This window comes from Phyllostomus discolor, chromosome 12, assembly GCF_004126475.2.
Source record: "Phyllostomus discolor isolate MPI-MPIP mPhyDis1 chromosome 12, mPhyDis1.pri.v3, whole genome shotgun sequence".
Lineage (NCBI taxonomy): Eukaryota > Metazoa > Chordata > Mammalia > Chiroptera > Phyllostomidae > Phyllostomus > Phyllostomus discolor.
This window is the reverse complement of record NC_040914.2, coordinates 40633760-40654773: the sequence shown is the minus strand read 5'-3', so window position 1 is coordinate 40654773 and position 21014 is coordinate 40633760. Positions and strand designations below refer to the sequence as shown.

Here is a 21014-nt window from a genome sequence, read left to right as displayed (position 1 = left end):
TTGTCAGTGAAGCCAGCCAAGTCTACTAGACTTACGTTGTGGCCTTACAGACAGTTTCACACGCCTGGAACTCATTCCCACACGCGCCGCTCAGGTTCTGAGGATACACATTAGCAAAGTCGTGCGGTTTCTTTGGTGTGCAAGCTACTTCCTGCTGAGTCAGAGTGTGTACCTATCTTCCAGGATCACACTTATCTTTGGTCCTGCTTATGAACTCTGGGGGCAACTAGGGTAGTTCTGACAAATCTAAAAAAAAAAAAGAAGAAGAAAAAAAAAAACATCCTCTTCCAAGGCATTTGCCCGAGTGGGTGTGTCACAGGGCGTTGAAGCAGGGGAGCACCAGCCCCCCCAGACGGTGGGCCACTGCTGGGTGAGGCCCGAGTGACTCGGGGTTCCAGACTGCCATTCCATTTAGACACCCCCACCCCAAGTCCCAGGTCTCGATATCTGCAAGTCGGTTCCTAGCGTTCCTGTGAGACCCTGCAATTGTCGGTTTGATTGATTCTCAGCAACGCCAGGCCCTATGGTTATAGGAAATCGGGTATTATGTTATGGCCATCACGGACATTCTTTCATTCTCACACAACACATTGGGTTGAAAGTTTAAGAAAATCTAATCTTGTCATTTTCTTTCCGTAACCACCGAAATGAATTAAAAAGTCTAAGGGGCTTATAGTCCTCATTACCGCCATAATGATCAGTCGCAGTAGCCACTGGGCGCCCGAGGCACTTGCTGAGTTGACACTTCATTAAAACCAGCCACGGACGGCCGCCTAATTAACTGTGATGTCACTGCACGGCTTGCGTTACCAGCACCCCACCTACCAGTGGCCAGTGCTGATCCCAAGGACATGATCCAACTCACGACCCAATCCCATCTTTCTAAACACATCAACACAGAAGAGAGAGGTGACCCAGTTTTTAAACAGGCAGGAGAACTGGAATCAACATTTTACAGAAGAGAATGTCCACATGGCTATCAAGCAGATGGAAATGGATGACTCGACCTCCTTAACATCAAGGAATATAATTTAAACACCACAGCGTACTGCCACTGCCCCTCACAGGACTGACAAAATCACAGAGGCAGACGACGCCACACGCTGATCAGGACGGCCAGCCCGGGGAGCTCCCGGACCCAGCTTGTGGGACTATCAGCTGACACCCCTTCTCTGGAGAACACATGGGGAGTGTCTTCTGATGCTGAGTATATACATTTTCTGGAACCCTCCCAACAGAAATGGTCCCAGAAGATGCCGAGAAGGTACCCGGAAGCACCACTGTCATTAGCCTAAGACTGTAAACGGGAGGATGGACTAGTTCACTGTGGCGTCGTGGTTCAACAGGACGCTCTCCAGCACCATAAATGAGAGAACAAGCTAGACAGGAAAGAGTGCATTTACATGCTTTCTTCCATATGATATTCAAAACTAGGCAACACGAATATGGTGGCAGAAATTCGGGGTGCATTTATGTTGTGGGGGGAGTAGTATTGCCTGGTGCCTCTGGGCAGCCAGTAGTGTTCTTTCTCCTAATTTGGTTGGGGACTACACGGCCGGTTCAGTTCCCAAGACCCTGTCGCGCTGTGCGGCTGTGACTGCGCATGTGAAACGAACATATGCTACAACACGTGCATGTGCTTCGCAGAGAGGGAAGTCCTAGTATTTTTTAAAAGATTTTATTTATTTATTTTTTAGAAAGGGAAGGGAGGGAGAAAGAGAGAGAGAAACATCCATGTGCGGTTGCTGGGGGCCATGGCCTGCAACCCAGGCATGTGCCCTGACTGGGAATCGAACCTGCGATGCTTTGGTTCACAGCCCATGCTCAATCCACTGAGCTACGCTAGACAGGGCAAGTCCTAGTATTTTAATGAGGTGTTTCCTCACACTCATTTCTCAGTGTCTACAGGTATGGCCTTCGTGCGCTAAGTGCAGGGCCAAGGGGCCTGTCAAAGGTGCTGACTGTACAGAACTGAGGACCAGTGGTAGCGGAGTAAACCCACTGGGGCGGAACGGAGAAGCGGCAAAGGGAACAGAAAGAGCAGGAACAGAGACACTGAGGTGGGAGTAAGCTAGGGTTCTGTAGTTAGGTCCAGGGAGCGGCCCAGGGAAGGACAGAGGCGTGGAACTGGGAAGCAGATGTGGAATGAGATGTCGGAAGGGTTCTGATGGCCGTCTGTTCAGAAGGCATCAGTGGCCACAGATGTCAAAAACTAATCTGGTTAATCCAATCGTGAGTCGCCTCTGCGAGAAGTAAAGCGAATATGTAAGAGGACAACAGTCAGTCCAATGTACCTCCTACCGGTCACTTTATATCCAACGTGGTGTTTTCCATTTGTGAGTGTGGCCTTTAAGAACACACCAGGACACCTTGGTCCAGAGGAGCTGGAGAGCCAAGGGAAGTGAGAATATCTACACACCACAAGCAGCGCATGACACCTGATGACCCTGGAGATGTGTATCCTAGAGAAAAGGCGGCTCCGGGATCACGGCAGCACTCCCTCCAAACTCCCCGAGTCCCATCCGGAGCATGCACATGTATGTGCTGCCACCCCACAGCGCAGAGGGAGACCACAAGAAGGGATGACAGGGACATCGACTCCAGCTCCATGTGACATTCCACAGCTGTTGAATGTCTATTACTGGCAAGAAATAGCTTTCTGTGGTCATTGCTGCCCTGCAACGCTGTGCCACACTTTAAAGCACTTTCGTTTCTGGGACTGTCTCCGCGGAAGCCAGCTGAGCTGCCCTCCGTGATGCTGCCGGCAGGTTGGTCAGACTCAGACGAGGCGGGGCCCACCTTCTGGCCTCCAATGAAGGCCTGCGGCTCCTTCACTAGCCAGGACGCTGCTGGCGGCAGGCCAGGGGCCCGGGACAACCCGGGTGCACTCGGGGAGTCATCAGAGAAACACATGTAAGGGGACCACGGCAGGATGAATGCAGGACAGGTCTGCTAGGGCAGAACAGGAGAAGGCGAAGACCGGGTCTTGGAGGGCCAACAGGAGCCGGCCGGCCCCGCGGCTCTGCTGGGGGAGGAGCGTGAACAGGAGGGCCTCACAGACCTCTGGGCCGGTTTCTGGGATCTCGGTGGCTGCAGGCAGGAACGCTGACTTCAGCAGGAGGGAGCAGGTCGGCGTTTGCACAGACAAATACCTGTGCGATGAGGGCTTCAAGGGCTAAGGGACTCCAAACTGTTCTCTCTGTCCACCCCGCTGCCCCCTTCTCTTACTCGTCATTAGCAGTGAACGACCATTACATTTGGGAGGATTTTTAAATTACATTGTAGATTCTCCATGAGCAGGAAAGCGTTTTTCAAGCAGTTTCTCTTCAGTAAAAAAAAAATGCACATAGTTTATTTTATGTGGTATTCTTAATTCATAGTTTTAAGTCAAAATCGTATGAGAAAATAAGTCTCCCCAGCTTCCCACCACCCCTGAGTTGTGGGTGTGGGAGCCGAAATGCTCCTGGAGCTGGGAGGAGGGAGCTGGTCGAGTGGCCAGTCGAGCCACACGGAGGACAGACAATGGGAGTGCGGATGCAGCGAACCAGCAGAAGGGGCTGCTCTGTAGAGGGTGGGGCGGTTCAGCAAACTCGCAGGGAAAAGGCAGAAAACGGAATGTGGCGGCAGAGAGAGAGAAACAAGAGAGACGGGAAGGGCTATCTGGGGTTTTGGTCCTCTGCAGTTTCGGTGTGGCCTTCTGGACTTCCTTCCAAACTCTGCATCTCACTGCTTAGGTTGCTAGAGTGGGATCCTTGTTCTTCCCAATACACTCCCCCCCTCCCCAGGCTCCCGTGTCTCCATCCGTCTGCGCACTCGAGTGTCCCAAGGAGACTTTAAAAATATCCACGCCTGGAGCCCACCTCCGGAGATTTTGATTTAACTGGTCTGCAGTCACACCAGGGCTGTGGGATCTTAAACTCTTTTCCAGGTGATTCTAGCGTACGGCCGGGTCTGAGAACCACTCTTCTGAGCTGGAGTCTCCAGATCGGTGGGTCCCACGTGCGACCACCTGTCAGAGTGGGTTGTCAGAGTAAGCTGGAGGACTTGTTGAGGTACAGATGGTGAGCTACTTACTCCCCTGAGACCTGTGAACCGGGTAAGTCTGGGTTAGGCCCGGGAATGTGAACCTCAAACAATCCCCAGGGGTGAGTTTGCCCCCCGGTCCCAGGACCGAGCTCTGAAAGCCTCTAGTCTGGGGGAACCAAGGAAATGATTGAGGATTAACCCTCTTCCATCACGAAGTCTCCACCACCTGCCTCTCTCACCTCTGTTTCTCTTGGTGAGTTTAGCAACTACCATTCGCAGGGAAAGTGTGCAAACAAATTACGCCTGTGTCTTAGCAACAGATTTCTCAACAAAGCCAGGAGCTACACCAACGTAGTGACAGGTGCTCCTTGAATGCTGAACTCACATTGGAAAGAAGAGTTTTATTATTTTTTTTCCGGATCCTTACAGACGCCGAACGCTGAGGCGAATGACAAATCGCAGACCTAGTTGCCTGTGAGGACGACCCTGGCTCTGCCCAGCAGTTCTCGTGGGCTCCGAGGATTCGGAGTGCAGGGGACGAGACACTGTTCTGCTTGTTGCTCAGACGACATCCCCCAAAATAAATGCCTGTTAATTATGTAAAACATGTGTTCCTCTCAATTGTAGGAGGCAATTACAAGACAAATTATCAAGTTATTTCAGTTGACAAAGCTTTTTCTTCCCTGCTGGAAGATGTTAACACGTATTTCCTTTCTGTAAAATTTTGTGCCAGGTAAGGAGAAAGTGAGCCCAGTTATGGCACCTCAATAGTCACAGGTTATAACCAATGGTCTTCTGTTGCTTATTCATGAGTTGGTTGAACAAGTATGTGTTGTCTTCCTCTGTTTGGCAGGAAAAATTGCAACTTTAATACAACAAAGTATCACCCTTAATAACAACGGCAACAATAGTTACTTTACTGAATGTACTTCAGATACGGCGCTAAACACTGTCCATAGATGATCTCATAATGAACCAGGCGCGACACTTACCCCCATTTTTGTAGCCGAGAAAACCGAGTTTCAGATAAAACAAGTAACTTGCTCAGGCTTGCCCAAGGTGGCACTGCCATTAAGTGTGCAAGCACGTATCTGAGCCCCAGTGTGCGCTAATCCAGAATCCTTGTTCTGAAACGTCTGCCATTTCTAGTTGCCTCTTTCGGGAGCTGTTTTGCTGGGATTGACCCCAGGAGGAAATCGTTTTTGCGCCGAAAGAAGAGCGGAGGTAGAGGTAGTTCAGGGCTCTCCGGGAGATGGAGAGATCCGTAGGAGCAGGCTGCAGCAGTCTAAGAGCTTCATTCACTGTGGCAACTTGAAGGCCTGTGATGCCCCCGGTGGTCCCGGCGCCCCCTGGGGGTCATCCCAGGACGAGTGCTGCTGAGTGAGAGCTACCCGAGGACGTGGAAAACGAGGAAGAGACGGCTCTGGATAGGAGGGCTGCAACCACTCAGCATAAGACAACCAAGCGAAAGGAACGTGAAGCTGACTTAGGTACCTGCAGAAGTGGGCGGCGGGCGGATCATCAGAGCACTAGGATGTCTGGACGTTTTCCTGAAGGTGGTGAAGGAGCCATCAAACTGTTCAGGCAAGGAGAAGCAACGTGACCGGACCCTGGGAACGGGGGTGGCGACAAGGGACTGAAGGGACTGAGACCAGGCATGAGACAGGACCGGGACCTTGCTCAAGGCGGCGGATGTAAGCACAAGAAGAACAGACGCTCCGTGAGGGAGTAAGGAAGTAAAATCTCTAAGAGCTGGCGACTAAATAGATTTAGGGGCTCACGGAGGAGGAGGTCACACACAATGCCTGGATTTCCAGAACAGACAAGACGATGGTGCTTTTCCCCAAGGCAAGGAGCACAGGAAGAGATTCAGACTTAAATGTTCTGTTCAAGTTTTGTCTTTCTTTGAGCTGGAGCGGTTAGACTTGATCTTGTTCGCCCTGTGCTACATGGATTCCTGTGTCCATTTCTTCCTCGGCGAATCGTGTGGTGTGGATGGGGCTGAAATCGGGCTCCTCGCCTCTCCCTAGTACCTTTGCCGATGAATTCTTGTCTGAGCCAAATCCGAGGTTAATCTAATTCACGCAAACATGCTTCCATCCCCCCTGGCTCAGCAAAGAGGCCGTCCGTGGCCACATTACTATGCTCCTCACATGCCTTCCCCTTCCTTCCCCTCCATCCCTTGGTCTCATTTCAGTTCCTCTGTAAATTAATTGGGCCCCCTTGTTCATGAGGTTGCCTCTCTCAATCTCACACACGCCTCCCCTGGCCGGTCCCGCTCCTCGTGGCTGACCCCTCCCCGTGTTTATGGCCCCGCTTCCCAGCCTGAAGCTGCTGTGTTTCCCATTCCTGACATCTGGGCCTGGTTCCTGCTTCTCAACAGTGAGACCTCTGCATTATTTATGCCTCTGCCCCGGGAAAGTGGAGGCGAGGCTGGAGCCAGGAGGAGGCACATTCCAGGGCACGTGCTGGAGACCCGGAACGGCAACGCTTCCGATTACACCGACCAAGGCTCGAGAAAGCCCTGGAGATTCCAGGCTCGTGTACAATAGTTTGCAGCCGGCATTCGGCCCAAGCTCCCGAGTGGAGCAAATAAGCATCTCTATGAAGGGAAGGGTATTAGCAGCGTATTCGATTATTCTCTGAGAGCCCTGTTGTTCACGGGACTCGTTTCCCAGGCACGGCTGAGGCCGGCCACGGGGGCAGCTGCAGAACGGATTCCTGTAGCTACCTGAAAGGGAGACGTGTGCTCCGCTCCCTTTCCTGGCGTGACAGACTCCCACCTAAGCTGGGCCACTGTGGGCCAACGTTCCAGCATGGCCCTAAAGCAAGCAGCCTCTGCTTGCAAAGGAACTTGACCCCGTCCAGTGGCTAACCGGAGTGAAAATTTTCACACTAAACTCAGTGGCGTTTTAATGCGTGACTAACCCCAGTGGGAACCTCTATTATGTTAGGAAATATTGGAGGAGGTTTTCTGCCCTCCTGGTGTTGTGTATGATGACATCCTTCTTCCCAAAATATTTCAATTGCATTGAAAGCACCCGTGTAGCCTGGCCGGGGCGGAGGGTGGGGGGGCTCAGCTGGTTGGCGTAATTGCCCCGTACACCAAAGGACTGGGGGTGGGGGCTTCACTCTCAGCCAGGGCACACGCCCAGGTGGCAGGTTTGATTCCCAGTCGGGGAACATACGGGAGCCATCTCGACGGTTCTCTCTCACCTCGATGTCTCTCTGTCCGTCCCTCTCTCTCTCTCACACTCTCTCCATTCCTCCCTCCCTGAAACCAATGAGCACGTCCTTGGGTGAAGGTTTTAAAAAAGAGAGAGAAGAAAAACAACGTGCAGCTAAAATAAATGCTGCGTATGAAGACCTTGGAGGTTAGGCTTTAGGAGGGGACATGTCGTCCCTTCTGCCCCCTCCATCTGCACCTCTTTGAAAAGAAGATGATTAACTAAAACCTTATTTTGCCAGAGGCGCAAAATAAGAGCAGGGAAATCATTTAAGCAGCTTACAATTCTGTTCCATTTGGCCCCAGAGAAAGACAGAACCACAATCTGCCCACCCTGTGCCCTGGCAGAAAGCAGCCCGTTCGGGTGACTTGGAAACAGAAATCAATGAGCCCTTCAAAGAGCCCTCCTTCCCCAGGACGCTCTCACAGAGCGAGGGGCGAGAGGACGGGGGCCCACGCCCGTCCTGATTCGGAAGCCCAGATGCTTTGCAGTGGCGCGGGGGCCAAGGTCAGCTGCAACACAGCAGCTCAGGAAAAGGCTGTTGGCCCTGCTTCCCGGGACCCTTGGAGCTTCCTTCCAGTCCCCCAGGCCGTGCCTGACGGGCCCTCTGGCCGCCTGCCCCCTGCCCCTCCTTGCCCACCAAGGGCAGCCTATTCAATGCCGCCCACTAGCTAATCGTTGAGCCTGCCTGCTTCTCTGGGCTTCTCTGCTTGCATGGCTTTTCCCTGCCTGGACCCAGACAGATCTCATCTGGCAGCCTTTCTAGTCTCTTCTACGAAAGATGTCTCCTTTGGCGTGAACTGCGTGTCTCTATGAGAGGTCCGCCTCATTTGGGACGCCCCCTCCTATCTCCTAGTCACACTTCAAAGCTCAGTGACTTTGCTTTAATTTATTGATATTTAATCCTCCGCATTTAGGTAAGCGTGCACCTTTGGAGAAACGCACATGATCTCGCATGCACAGATCGATGAGTTCTGGTGTAATGGACTCTTTAATCAAAACACAGAACAACATTTCCACTGACCTGGAGAGCTCCCTCCTGGCCCCAATTACTCACTCTCCTCCAGAGGCAAACACTGTTCGGAATTCCTGTCTTCGCAGGTTCCCTGATCTTGAACTTCAATGTGGAGCTTGTCCTCCTTAGTGTCCAGCACACCTCACTCGGCATGTTTCTGAAGCCCACCCACGCCGTTGAGTACATTGGCCCTTTACTGCTGGTGGTGTCCTTCTAATTTGTACTGTTTGCTAGCGTTCCCGCGTGCAAATATATCAGTATTGACTATGTGTCTGGGCTTTTGCATCCAACATCTGGAGTAGGCTTCCTGAGCCTCTCACAAACAAAAGAGACAAAACTGGGGTTCAAAGAGAGCAGGAAAGCGTGATATCACATGAGTCTCGCCCACCAGCTAATGAAGAGCTTCCTTTTGTTTACCTTACCCGGCGAGCCCGAGCACAGAAAACTGGCCGGAACTCCAGTTTCGCAAGGCGGCGGATCAGAAGATCCCTGCCAGACCTGCGGGCTCTCTGAGCGAAGCGTGGCTCTCAGCTTGACTGTAACAAAAGCCAAACAGAACTCTCATTCACCCTCCAAGTCCAGCTCAGATGGCACCTCCAGGGTCTAGATTTCCCATCAACTCCAGGGAAAATGACTCAGCAACTCATGTGAGTCTCTGTGACAGTTTTTAACATTTGCACTCGTTGGTTTCTGTGCAGATACCACTCCGCTTTCTTACCAAAGTAAACTATGGACTCCTCGACGAAAAGGGCAAGCTGTTTCAAATTTAAAATTGGACCTGCACCCCCAGAACCTAGCACAATGATTATACACACATGGTGTAAATGAGTGGACAGATGGATGCCTGTCCAGAGGGCGAGTGGACGGATGGATGGATGGATGGATGGATGGGTGGGTAGGCGAGTGGATAGATGGACGGATGGATGGATGGATGGATGGACAGATGGGTGGGCGGGTAGATAGATGGATGGATGAATGGATGGGCAGGTGGGTGGGTGAGTGGATGGATGGATGCATGGGTAGGTGGGTGGGCGGTGGATAGATGGGTGGATGAATGGATGGGTGGGTGGTGGATAGATGGGTGGATGAATGGATGGGTGGGTGGGTGGGTGAGTGGATAGATGGATGAATGGATGGGTAGGTGGGTGGGTGGTAGATAGATGGGTGGATGAATGGATGGATGGGCAGGTAGACAGATGAATGAGTGAATGGATGGGTGGATGAATGGTAAGTCGGATGGATGAAGGAAAGAATGTGCCAATATTGCTGTACTGCTTATTGTATGGTCTTTGTCAACCCTGTCTCACATTCCCATTGGCCCTGGAGTTGATATCCTTCTATCCAAAAACGGACAAATGCCTGAGTCCCGCCTTGAACAGGTGGAGCCTCCAAGCTGCCAGAAGCGGCCTCCCACGGCTTCAGGAGATACTTTCCTGAGAGCCAGAGGCTGTGCAGAATCACAGTTCACCCGCGGCTGTGTAGCCGTGTAGCCCAGGGGTCAGCCCCGGCACGGCGGGAACCTTCCCAGAGCAGAGCGGGCCGAGTACGTTGGAACGTGCGGCAGGGCGCTACAGTCAGCAGGCAGCCGGTTAAACACAGCCCTGTCGTCAACGAGGAGGGGACGCTGAGCCCATCGGAGGGTCTGTGACACCGCGCACAGCGTTCAGTGCTCAGCTGCTTCTTGCCCACCTCTCAGATGGTCCCAGCAGGAAACAAGTCTGTGGCTGTCATGTTTACAGTTAACTCGTGTTTATTTCTGTTTTTAACAGGAGTTTCACCTGTCACACTTTAGAATGAACGTTCTGCTCTTCAATGAGAGGCTGTCAGAGCAGAGGAGAACCCTGCCGGTGATGAGCCGAGTGTTTAAATGTGAGTCCAGTGCAGACCTCTTTCCCTGAGAATCTCTCTCTTCTCCCAGAGGCTAAGGCTCCCCCCTCGGAGAGCACGCGCTCTCCAGGCCGTGACCGGGAGACTGGGGCTCTGCTCTGCGAGAAGAGCAAGGTCAAGGCTCCATGACCTTGCTTCCGGAGGGGAGACAGCATGGCCTACAGTACCTCTTGGATGGGAGGGTGAGGGGCTGCACAATCTGACCAGGTGTACAACGAGGATTCTTCGGGGAAAAGGATGTGCTTTGCTCTCTGTACAATGCACAGTTGACCGGACAAGTCTGAAGTGCTCAAACCCTGAGAATTCCAAACACAGGTCTGGCTCCCGGGAGAGGACCTTGACATCCTTCAACTATTCCGCTGGACGAGAGCATCTTTACCTGGGGCCTGGGGCCGTGACACACAGTTGACACTGACCTGTGATTTGTGGCGGGGGTCTTGGGCCACAAAGTGTCCGCTTGACCCCTGAAGGGGCTGGAGCCTGAGTGAACACGATGAGCCATGTGGGGTGTCTACCACCTCACCCCCAATAAAAATCCTGGATACCGATGCTCCTCTCAGCAGGTTTTCTGGGCTGGCCCCACTCTACATGTCATCACACGTCATCACACGTCATCACACGTCACTGCGGAGAGCTAAGCACTGTCCACACAACGCGCTGGGAGCAAACACCCGGAGACATGGGCACCTCCCACCTCCGCTGACTTCAATTTGCATCCTGTCACCGTAATAAACAGCATTCGTGAGCATAAGCGCTATTCTGAGTTCTGTGACTCCTTCTAGGGAGTCCCTGGACCTGAGGGGAGGCATGGGGACTCCCAGCACACCTCCCCGAAGAGCAGTGCTGAAGAAAGGCAGGGCTGTAGGAGAGAATGACCGGTCAGCACTGACTCCCCACTCCTGGGAAATCCCTTGACCTCTGAATCATGCTGATATTTAAACAACATCCTGTATTAGAGATCGATCCACTGTTTCAGTAGCTACTCACTGAACATGCCACGTTACGTAGGATCAGAAGGTGGTTAGGGGTAGAGGTGGCTGCGCTGGCTCACCTGCGAGCTCCTCCACGTTACTTCAAGTTCCTTCCCACTGAAAATTTGGGCCTAGGAGCCTCCACGGCTTGGCAGACAGACACGCACAGTTTGGAGTCGATAAATGATGGCTTCAGTGCCGTCATTTGGCCACCATCGCTGCCTTTCTTATCTTAAGCCTACGCCACAGGTTTTGAATACTCTGTTCTTCATCCACTGCACAGTTGCTATAGGCCTGGGTGAAAACTAATACATGAAATATGCCTGGGCCACTGCCAGAACCATCCTCAGAATTTAGTAAGACATCCCTCCTGATTTTCCGGTCAACACACGTGGGGGTGGGGCCAGCCTGCTCCGTGTCTCCGCCCCTCCTGCCAGTCCTGCTGTGGGTCTCCTACAAATTCCTAGTTAGGAGACTCCTGTCCGGCTAGACCCCAGGAGGTTCTCCGTGCTGGCTGCTCCGCGGTTGAGCTGGGACTGTGATGCGGGCGTGGGAGGAGGCGAGCGCAGCACTGACCCACTCTGCCCTCTAGACCGGGAGCCTCACTGATGAGGCGTGAACCAGTGGGCGGCCGCTGCTGGGGGCTACACTGTGTCCCTACACCCCGCAAAACTGCCGAAGCTCTAATTCCCGGTGCCCGTGAAAGGGACCTTATTTGGAAACACGGTCTCCGTGCACGTCGTCAAATCAGGATGGGACCGTCCTGAATGAGAGGGGGCACGAGTCCAGTGCTTCACGTCCTTCCAAAAAGAGGAGCATGTGCACACAGACGCACGCAGTGGGGAGACAACACAGTGTTCTTCCCTGGAGGCTTCAGAGACATCGCGGCCTGCTGGCACCTTAATCTCAGACTCCAAGCCTTCGGGAGTGTGAGAGGATACGTTTCTGTCCCTTGAAGCCCCCCCCCACATCTGTGGTGCTGTTTCATGGCAGCCCTAAGGCTTATTAACTCCAGCCCCCCTCAGAGCTGCTCACACACAGGCCTTTGGCTCCCTCCATCTGGTCTTCTGGCCTGAACAGAAGTACTCTGCCTCCTGGAAGGGGGAAGGAACCAGCCAGGAGTGTGGAGGCGGGAGGAAGGGACTCACCGCAGGGCTGCGGCCCACGCTGTGCAGGTAGTAGAGGAGGCCCTTGGCGTGGTAGATGGTGGGCTGGAGCTGCGCGCTGGGAGCGAGCCACTGTCTGTTCAAGTCCTCGCCTCGCAGGGAGCACCGGTGACTGCAGCGACAAACGACAAGCAAACAGGCACTCGCTTAGGAGAGGGTAACTTGGGAGAGTTAGTATCCATAAGACACCCACTGAAACCAACGAAGCCAACTTCCCCCTGACGTCTGCCCGGGTGGCTGCAACTGCAGGCGTCCCGAGAGCTGCAGGGCTGTCCTCTCGACTTCCACAGAGGTGCGATTGCTCTCACAGCACCCCCAAAATGGGAAACCTTATTTCGCTTGGCATTGGGCTACCAAAGTGTTCACATGAAGTTTGGGAGATGTAGTTCCTCACTCTGTGGATGCACAGAAAATGTGTTCTGTAAACGCATCTAGACTCTGGGACCTTCAATTACACAAACAGAGCTCCATCTATTATGCTGGGTGGGTGAGATAGGATATTTCCAGCTGGCCCTGGAACTCCGCCAGGTGGGTGTTCCTGCACCCTGTGAAGAGACTGGAGCTTAACAAATGGCCGACTGGAAGGCCCAAGATCCTATCACTAAGAGCTGAGGTTTATCTCGACGTCCGTTTGCCTCTAGAAGGTAGGAGGCTCTTTCTCCTATCACACTGCTTCCCCCCGTCCTCACAGAGGACTGAGAAAGGCTGACATTTACCCAGGGAACCAGAGTCTCGGGGAATATTAGCACTAGAAATCAGCTCAGAACCACCCATTCCCTCATTTGGGAAACAGAGATGTTCATCATCAAAAGCAGCAGGTTGTATTTCACAGAGGTGACACAGCGGGTCGGCGGTGGCGTGGGCTGCAGGTGGGAGGGAAGGAGACGGAGGTGCTGAGCCACGGGGGAGGTCTCCCCAAGAGCCCACCGTCCCCAGGTTTGCCCGTATAGCCCGCGCTGGGGGAGGCTCCTGACAGTCCCGCTGAGATGTCCTTGACTCACCAGGGCGGGGAGTAGGGTGCCACAGACTGGGGAAAAGCTGTGGAGCCTCTTGTTTTCTAGTCCTGCCCCACGTCCTGCTGCCCTGCCTGCCCACACCCCAGCCCCGCACACTGCTCAGAGTTCCCTCTGGGCAACCGTGTCTGCCGTCTCAGGACTCCCCTAGGCTCTGCCCACTCCCGCCGCGTCAGCCCCTCAGAGAGACTTCCCCTGGCCCCTAGCCCACTGCACTCTGCTCCGGATGCTGCGAAAGCACCCAGAGGTTCCCTCAGAGTTCTTGTAAAACCACTGTAAGGGGGTTTACCTCTCTATCTAGGTATCTTTTTATCACCCAGCCATCTTTGCAAAAACTCCTTTTTTTTAAAAGATTTTATTTATTTATTTTGAGAGAGAGAGAGAAACATCAATGTGCAGTTGCTGGGGGCCGTGGCCTGCAACCCAGGCATGTGCCCTGACTGGGAATCGAACCTGCAACACTTTGGTTCGCAGCCCATGCTCAATCCACTGAGCTACGCCAGCCAGGGCTAAAAACTCCTTTTTTAAAAAAGATTTTATTTATTTAGAGACAGGAAGGGAGGGAGAAAGAGAGAGAGAAACATGGATGGGTGAGAGATACACCAATCAGTTGCCTCTTGCACACCCCCCTACTGGGGACCTGGCCTGCAACCCAGACATGTGCCCTGACTGGGAATCGAACCAGCAACCCTTTGGTTTGCAGGCCAGCACTCAATCCACTGAGCCACAGCCGCCAGGGCTACTCTTGTCTTCCCTGTTCAGCCATGAGCTTCCTGGAGACAGGAACAGTTCTTTGTTACCACCAAAACCCTTGTACACTGAATGTGTTGGGGCTGGTACTCAGTAAACAGTCTGGAATAAATAACGGCATTAGCATTTATATGTAGAATCAGATACATTTCCTGTGTTTTTAATACCCTTTTCAATAAATCCTGGAGGTGGAAGGAAAAAAAAGTTCAGCTTCCTCCTCCTTTTACCACCTTTTTCATCTTCATGTTTCTGGAATTATCTTTAAATATTAGTTTCCTGCTGCTTGTCAGCTCTACAAATGGAGAAATCTTTAGATTAATCATGGATGACGATTACACCATTAAAATATTTTGACTTGAGAAAATGGTAGGGCTGGGTGCATCTTCCTCTCTGACTTCTTTCCCTGTTCTTCCCTCGCTTTACCCCGCCCCCTTCCTCATTTTATCATCAGTGACACCTAGAAACAGGGTGTATCTGGTCTGCCAGGCGACGGAGGACGCGGCAAAATTTGACGCAGACCTTGAATGCAGACAGGCGCAGGAGGACACAGGCGCCGGACCTGCTCCTGGGCGTGACTGCCGTGTCTCAACAGTTTCTTTTCTCAAATCCGGGCACTCTCAGGCACGGCCTCCCAGCTCTCTTTAAAATGCTGTTCCCACTTGCCTTGACCCACCAACACTGGGGACGTGGTTTTTCTTTGTAACATCGAAAGTGATGAAATCCTTCAAGGCCCCGTAAAAGCACGTGCAGGGGTCAGCGAGAGTGCAGGCCTTGCAAGTGTCCGGGGCGGGCGGCTCCGCAGGCCGGCCTCCTGTCTCCCTCAGCTCCCTGGGAAACAAGGTCGGGGCAGGGTCCGCCTGGCAGAAACGCCATCCTGGATCACGAGGCCCCATAATTGAAACAAAAGCTTGTGTTGCAATCATAATAAGCTCAAGTTTTGGTAAAAAGGATCTAAAGTTCTGTCACTAGGGATGGGATGTGAGGACTTTTTTTTTTAAATCCTCACCGTAGGACGTGTTTATTTATTTATTTTTTAAGATTTTATTTATTTTTAGAGAGGGGAGGGAGAAAGAGAGAAAGAGAGAGAGAGAGAGAGAAACATCAATGTGCAGTTGCTGGGGGCCATGGCCTGTAACCCAGGCATGTGCCCTGGCTGGGAATCGAACCTGCGACGCTTTGGTTCACAGCCCGCGCTCAATCCACTGAGCTACGCCAGCCAGGGCAGGACGTGTTTATTGATTTTGGAAAGTGAGGAAGGGGAGGAGAGGACAGAGACTGAGAAACATCCACGTGCTTCCCGCAGAAGCCCTGACCAGGGCTCAAACCCACCACCTCCTGGATGATGCCTCCACCCATGGAGCACCCGGCCAGGGCTGTGGGGACGGACTCTCTGATAGTTAATATCCTCACAGGTGAAAAAACAGAGGTTTGCTTCACCTGCCTCCCAGCATCATCGTGAAGGGGAAAGGAGAGGCTCCCTTAGATCCCTCCATGCAGAAATACCCACAATGCCCCACTTCTGCCTGTGCCCACGCCTGGGTCCTGCCCACCCCTGCTTTGCCTGTGCACCCCAGCAGTATCTGTAGCTGCACCCCAGCCACACCCATAACGCTCAGAGACGCGGAGCGCCGCCTGGACTGGGTTCATTGGCTCCTTATTTCGCCTGATTCTTTTCCGCATGAGGGGTAACCACGGAGCTGTGTGCAGGCTGACTGAAAGGGGGAAGAACCCAGACGAGAGGCCGTGGTCAGTTTTACCGTCCTTCACTGGACCTGAGGACCATGAAGGGCGGAGCAATGGGACCACAGAGCGGGAAAACAGATCATCTAAAACACCGCAAAGGAATGAACCGATATAAACTGTTGACTGGCTTTCGGGCTGTGAAACAGTGCAAAGGGAAGGATGGGATGTAAGAGAAGCTAAGTCGTTGAACCTGGAGAGAAGCTGGGCCGATGTGAGTGAGATTCAGGGGAGCCGCTAGTCTGCGGTGAGGTCTGGCTGGTCCGCAGCCCTTGGGCACGGAGGGTCCCCGTGTGTGTGGACAAGGAACTCTCAGACTCGGAGCTGGCACTCAGGGCCCGCCGCGTGGCCACTGTCCCCCGAGTGCGTGCCCGTGCATTCTGCCAGTCCCCCGTCTTTGGAATTGCACATGACGGTAATGGGCACTACACCCACCTCGAGTGCTTCTCCTTTTAAAGCAAATCCATTTGCTTCCAACCCCCAACTCCATTTGCCGTTCCGTGTAAATAATATCAGAGATGCGCGCAGCCGGAGGAACTGCCGCGGCTCTTCCCAGGGATTCGTTTTAAGCGTCGGAAGGGAGAATGCACAGCATCTTGTTATCTGCTGTAGCGTTCCTGAGACGACAGCTGCTCCCTCCACGAGAAGGGAATTAGCAGATGGACAGCCATGACGGGCTGGCAATAAATGCAGCGCCTCTCATTTCTGAAAAAGAGGTCATCTTTCCAATAGTTTGAAGTCCTGCTTTGCTTATAAAAAAAATAAAATGGTTAAGTATTGCTATTTTTTTTTCCCACTGAAAACTGCAAACTTACGGGGCTGGGGGGGATGCGCTTCCTTCTGGTTTTTGTAGGTGACATCCTCTGATGTAACGAGTCCTCCCTTAAAAACAACGCAGCTGTAGTTTAACTACGGTCCACTTCAAGACAAAGCTTACACGCACGCTGTGTGCCAGCTCCGGAGCGCCAATTACCCGGTCTGTCCAGCAATGCTGCAGTTTTAGCCTCGGAATGCCGACATTGCAAGAAACCCCCCGTCCCCAGCAGACTGAGACAGTGAGTCCCCCTGATGCTAGGTCCCAGATTCTAAGAGGCGTTTCAAAGGGAGGATCCCTGGGCAGAACTGAACCTCCTCGTCTCACGTTGATGCTGAATGTTTCAGGGGGGACACGCACCTCCCCCTGCCTCACACACGCCCTGGTCTGACCCCTGATGGCGTCGCTGCCGCACACTATAGTACCTGCAGTTCTTTTCAGGCATTGGTGGAACGTGTCTACTAAGTCTCTAAGCATTAAACCTGCAGTTGTTGGTGGAACACACTCCTTTCCTTTTGAAAAAAAGACTTCTGATCTCTGGAAAACAGGATCAATCCATGACCACACAAAAGCACCTCAGCTGAAATGATCAAACAGTCACTTCCTAAAAGAGAATCCACGAAGCTGTGGTTGGACAATAAAATGATTCAAAAATCTCCCATTCATCCGTGACTGGGAAATGGAGGCAGGACGGCCATCAGAATGAATCAAGGATGTGAGGCGTGGTCATACCAGTGCCTCCGGCTCGGGAGTCTAAGGACAGGCAGCGTGTCTGAGGTTTAGCGAGTGGCCTCACCACTCACTGCACATCCTCAGCCCAGGGGGCAGCACAGGTGCGGGAGGGGACTGTGGACACAGGCAAAGTTGCGCAAAGCCGCAGGAACAGGACAGAGCAGCAGGGGGCGCCACTGGCAGACACTGCACCCAGAGCAATAAGCATTGCTTGGGTGGTCGAAGGAGGGAACAGGGAAAAAAAGGAAAGTACGTTCATCGTAAGGCCCCGTTGCAAAGCTCAAAACAATCAGGATTACTAGGGTCATAGTATTAGGATGTTTTTGTCACTTAAAATGTTCAGAGAGTCAATAATCTAAAGGGCAGGGGAAGAGGAGAGACCAACCCCAGTGCCCGGCAAACACGGAATGAGTGCACGGACCTAGAGAACACGCTGCTAAGTGAAATGACCAAGTCAGACAAAGACCAGTACCTGCTGACTTCTCTCCTGTGGAATCTAATGAACAGAACCAACCTGCAGACCCAATGGAGACAAGACTCGCAGATACAGAGAACAGACTGACGGCCGTCAGAGGGGTGTGGGCAGGGGACAGAGGGGAGGGGGCTGGGTGCAAAAGGTGAAGGAATTAAGAAAAAAAAAACCCTTCATAGACACAGACAACAGCATGGTGATGACCAGAGGGAAGGGGGTGGGGAGGTGGAAGAGGGTAAAAGCGGGGGTAAATGGCAATGGAAGGAGACCTGACTTGGGGTGCTGAACACACAATACAGTGTACACATGATGTGTAATAGAACTGTACCCCCGAAACCTGTATAATTTTATTAACCAATGTCACCCCGATAAATTCAATACAAATATAGGAGGGGGGGAAACAAAAATGTTATCATTCGGCAAACATCATAGTAACTGTTGCAAACCGCCATCGGTGGGTGCTAAAATTAGAGGGTGAAGGTATGATGGGGAACAAAATACGGACATTACTCAGAGTGTCTCTCCACAAGATACTTATTAATGCCAAAGGGAAGCACGGTAACTCTGTGGGGAAGGAACAGGGCAGGTATCACCTTAACCAAGAAGTTCAAGTTCACATCACCCTTGGAGACACGGCAGCAGTGTGTGCACGGACACAGGGAGCCGAGAAGGGCACAGTGCAACCCACGGTGCTCTTGACAGAAACACAAAACCTGAATTTAACCACAAAGATACATTCGACAAATCCGAATTAAGGTACGTTCTCCAAAGAGCAGCCTGATGCTCATCAGACACATCAAGATCAAGAAAAACAAAACAGCCCTGGCTGGTGTGGCTCAGTGGATTGAGCACCAGACTGCGAAGCAAAGGGTGGCTAGTTCGATTCCCAGTCAGGGCACGTGCCTGGGTTGCAGGCCAGGTCCCTGGTGGGAGGCACGCGAGAGGCAACCACACATTGATGTTTCTCTCCCTTTCCTCCTTCTTCCCTCCCCCTTTTTCTAAAAATAAATAAATAAAATCTAAAAAAAAAAAAGACTGAGGAACTATTTTAGATGGAAGGCGACTGATTGAGGAGGCATAACTACTAAATGCACAGCTGCAATTCTGGAGAAAAATGGTATTATTGGCACAATTGGCAAAATCTGAACAATGTCTGCAGAGTAATTAATACCAGTGTGTTAATGTTAACTTCCTGGCTTTGATCATTTTATTATGGGCATGTAACACGTGAGCATCTGGGGGGGCTAAGTGAAGGAGACACATAACTTTTTTACAATTGTTACAACTTTTTGATGCATAAATTATTTCAACATAAACACTTAAAAGGTTTGTACAAGTTACAGTTTTAAGGGGAAAACGTTCTATAATTCATGGAAGAACAACATTATGTAAGAATTAGAAAAACTCAGAAATTATGTAACAACTCAGAAAATGATTAGAAAGAGAAATCATCCTTGAGTTAATAAAACCCAGGCTGGAAGCACTCAAGAGAAAAATGTGAACAGAAAAACATTTTTTAATCCTAAGGAAGTAACAGAGATAAAAAGGACTCAAGCGAAAGTGACAAATATTGAGGATAGGCAAATGACGTCCAACATGCTAATAAAGAAAAAAGAAGCCAAAGATCAGAATAAATGCTAAAACTTGTATTAACAAAACACTCATAAAATATTCAAACAATTCAAAGCTACATATTGAAGTAGTTCTGTATCTGAGAATACTGACTCAGAACAACCAACACTGAGACAGAATCGAGTAATAATTGTGGGTTTTAAAGGAAAAAAATTCACTGGGCACCTAGGCAATGAAAGCATGTGCCTTAAAAAGGAATAATTATACTAACCCTTGTGGACAGCAACGCTTCCAATGACGGCACAACAGTGATATTCGAAGTATTAAATAAGACATTTAAAGAAAGGAAATAACGAGAGACAGATTCTGCATCCAGCAAAACTGATCTGCAAGCACGAACAGGGACAGATGCACGGCTGCCCATAGTCAAGGACCCAGGAAATAACGTTCCCATGAGCCTAGCCTCGGAAATACATCACGTAGAAACTCAGACAAAGAAAATGACCGGAGAGATACGGGCGTTTTCATTTTTTTTAGAGAAGCAGCCTGCAGATGTTTCTGCCACAGCACTGGCCGTACGGTAGGACCCCTGTTCTCCCCACCCGACAGACAGCCCGCCCTGAGCAGACAAGACTGCGTCTCGCCCCATCTCTCAGCCCCCAGAGCCCGGAAGAGCGCCTGACCCACTGAAACTACCTAAGAATGCGGAGGAACATCAGTAAAGTGCCGTTCAGTTATGTAATCTGAGATGGCCTCAGTGAAGTGTCCTTTGTAAGTGTTCATTACATCGAAAAATCAACAGCGAAGCAACGGTTGTTAGACTTCAAATGCTTTCTGACACCACAAAAGCAAAACCATGGTATTCTCAATGTTCATGTTTCCCTCCGTTGTCATGTCTGTGATGGAAAATAAAATGCATAATTATTATATGTGTTTACTATCGACAGGGTCTATCCCCATGTGACAAAACAGATGAGGTCCACTTTTATCTTTTTGTTTCAGGCCAGAGGACTATGAAGAAGGTATACTTCCTCCTCCTCACCATCGTCACCATCAACATTATCAACATTATCATCATCATCATCATCATCATCACCATTATTGATTTCATTCATGGAGTCCCTACTGTGTACCAGTCTTTTGCTAATGGCTTATATGTATTATCCCCATTAACCGCCACAATAACCCTATAGACATTTGTTATCATAATTCCCGATTTTCAGAGGAGGAACTAAAGGTTTAGAGACGCTAACTACTCTGTGTGAGGACACACAGGCAGATCAGCTTCTGAGTGAATCGGAGTAAACTAGGCTGTTACTACGAGACGCCCCAAAGTCTTCCCCACCAATCAGCACGTCGGTCCAACGTCCGCAGGGGGTGAAGTCTGGGGAAGAAAAGCCGTCTGAAACGGAGGTTGCCCCCCACGGCCACGTGCACCCGTGTGCCTTAGCTTCTCTCTGAACCACAGGCTGAACTTGGAGTCAGACGTTGTTTGAAGAAGGAATTTCACTGCTGAATGTTTCGGTGATTGATGGCTCGAGAGCCTAGTGCCATGACTTGATCACCAGCTGCAGAGCTCTTCCGGCACTCCAGTCTCCAGGCTTCTCACCCGTGAAATTAATGCTCTCC

General features: G+C 51.4%; 1 protein-coding gene across 1 annotated transcript in view; it reads right to left on the bottom strand.

Moving 5' to 3' along the window:
- The window catches only part of LOC118497826 (cytosolic carboxypeptidase 4-like), a 106369-nt gene extending 85869 nt beyond the window's left edge, over nt 1-20500 (bottom strand). Inside the window, exons 1-3 of the mRNA XM_036013552.1 lie at nt 20428-20500; nt 17413-17455; nt 12275-12404 (exon numbers count right to left, since the gene is read on the bottom strand). Coding sequence (XP_035869445.1) covers nt 12275-12404; nt 17413-17455; nt 20428-20500 — 246 coding nt within the window. The remainder of the gene's footprint in view (nt 1-12274; nt 12405-17412; nt 17456-20427) is intronic.
- Nucleotides 20501-21014: the final 514 nt, after the last annotated feature.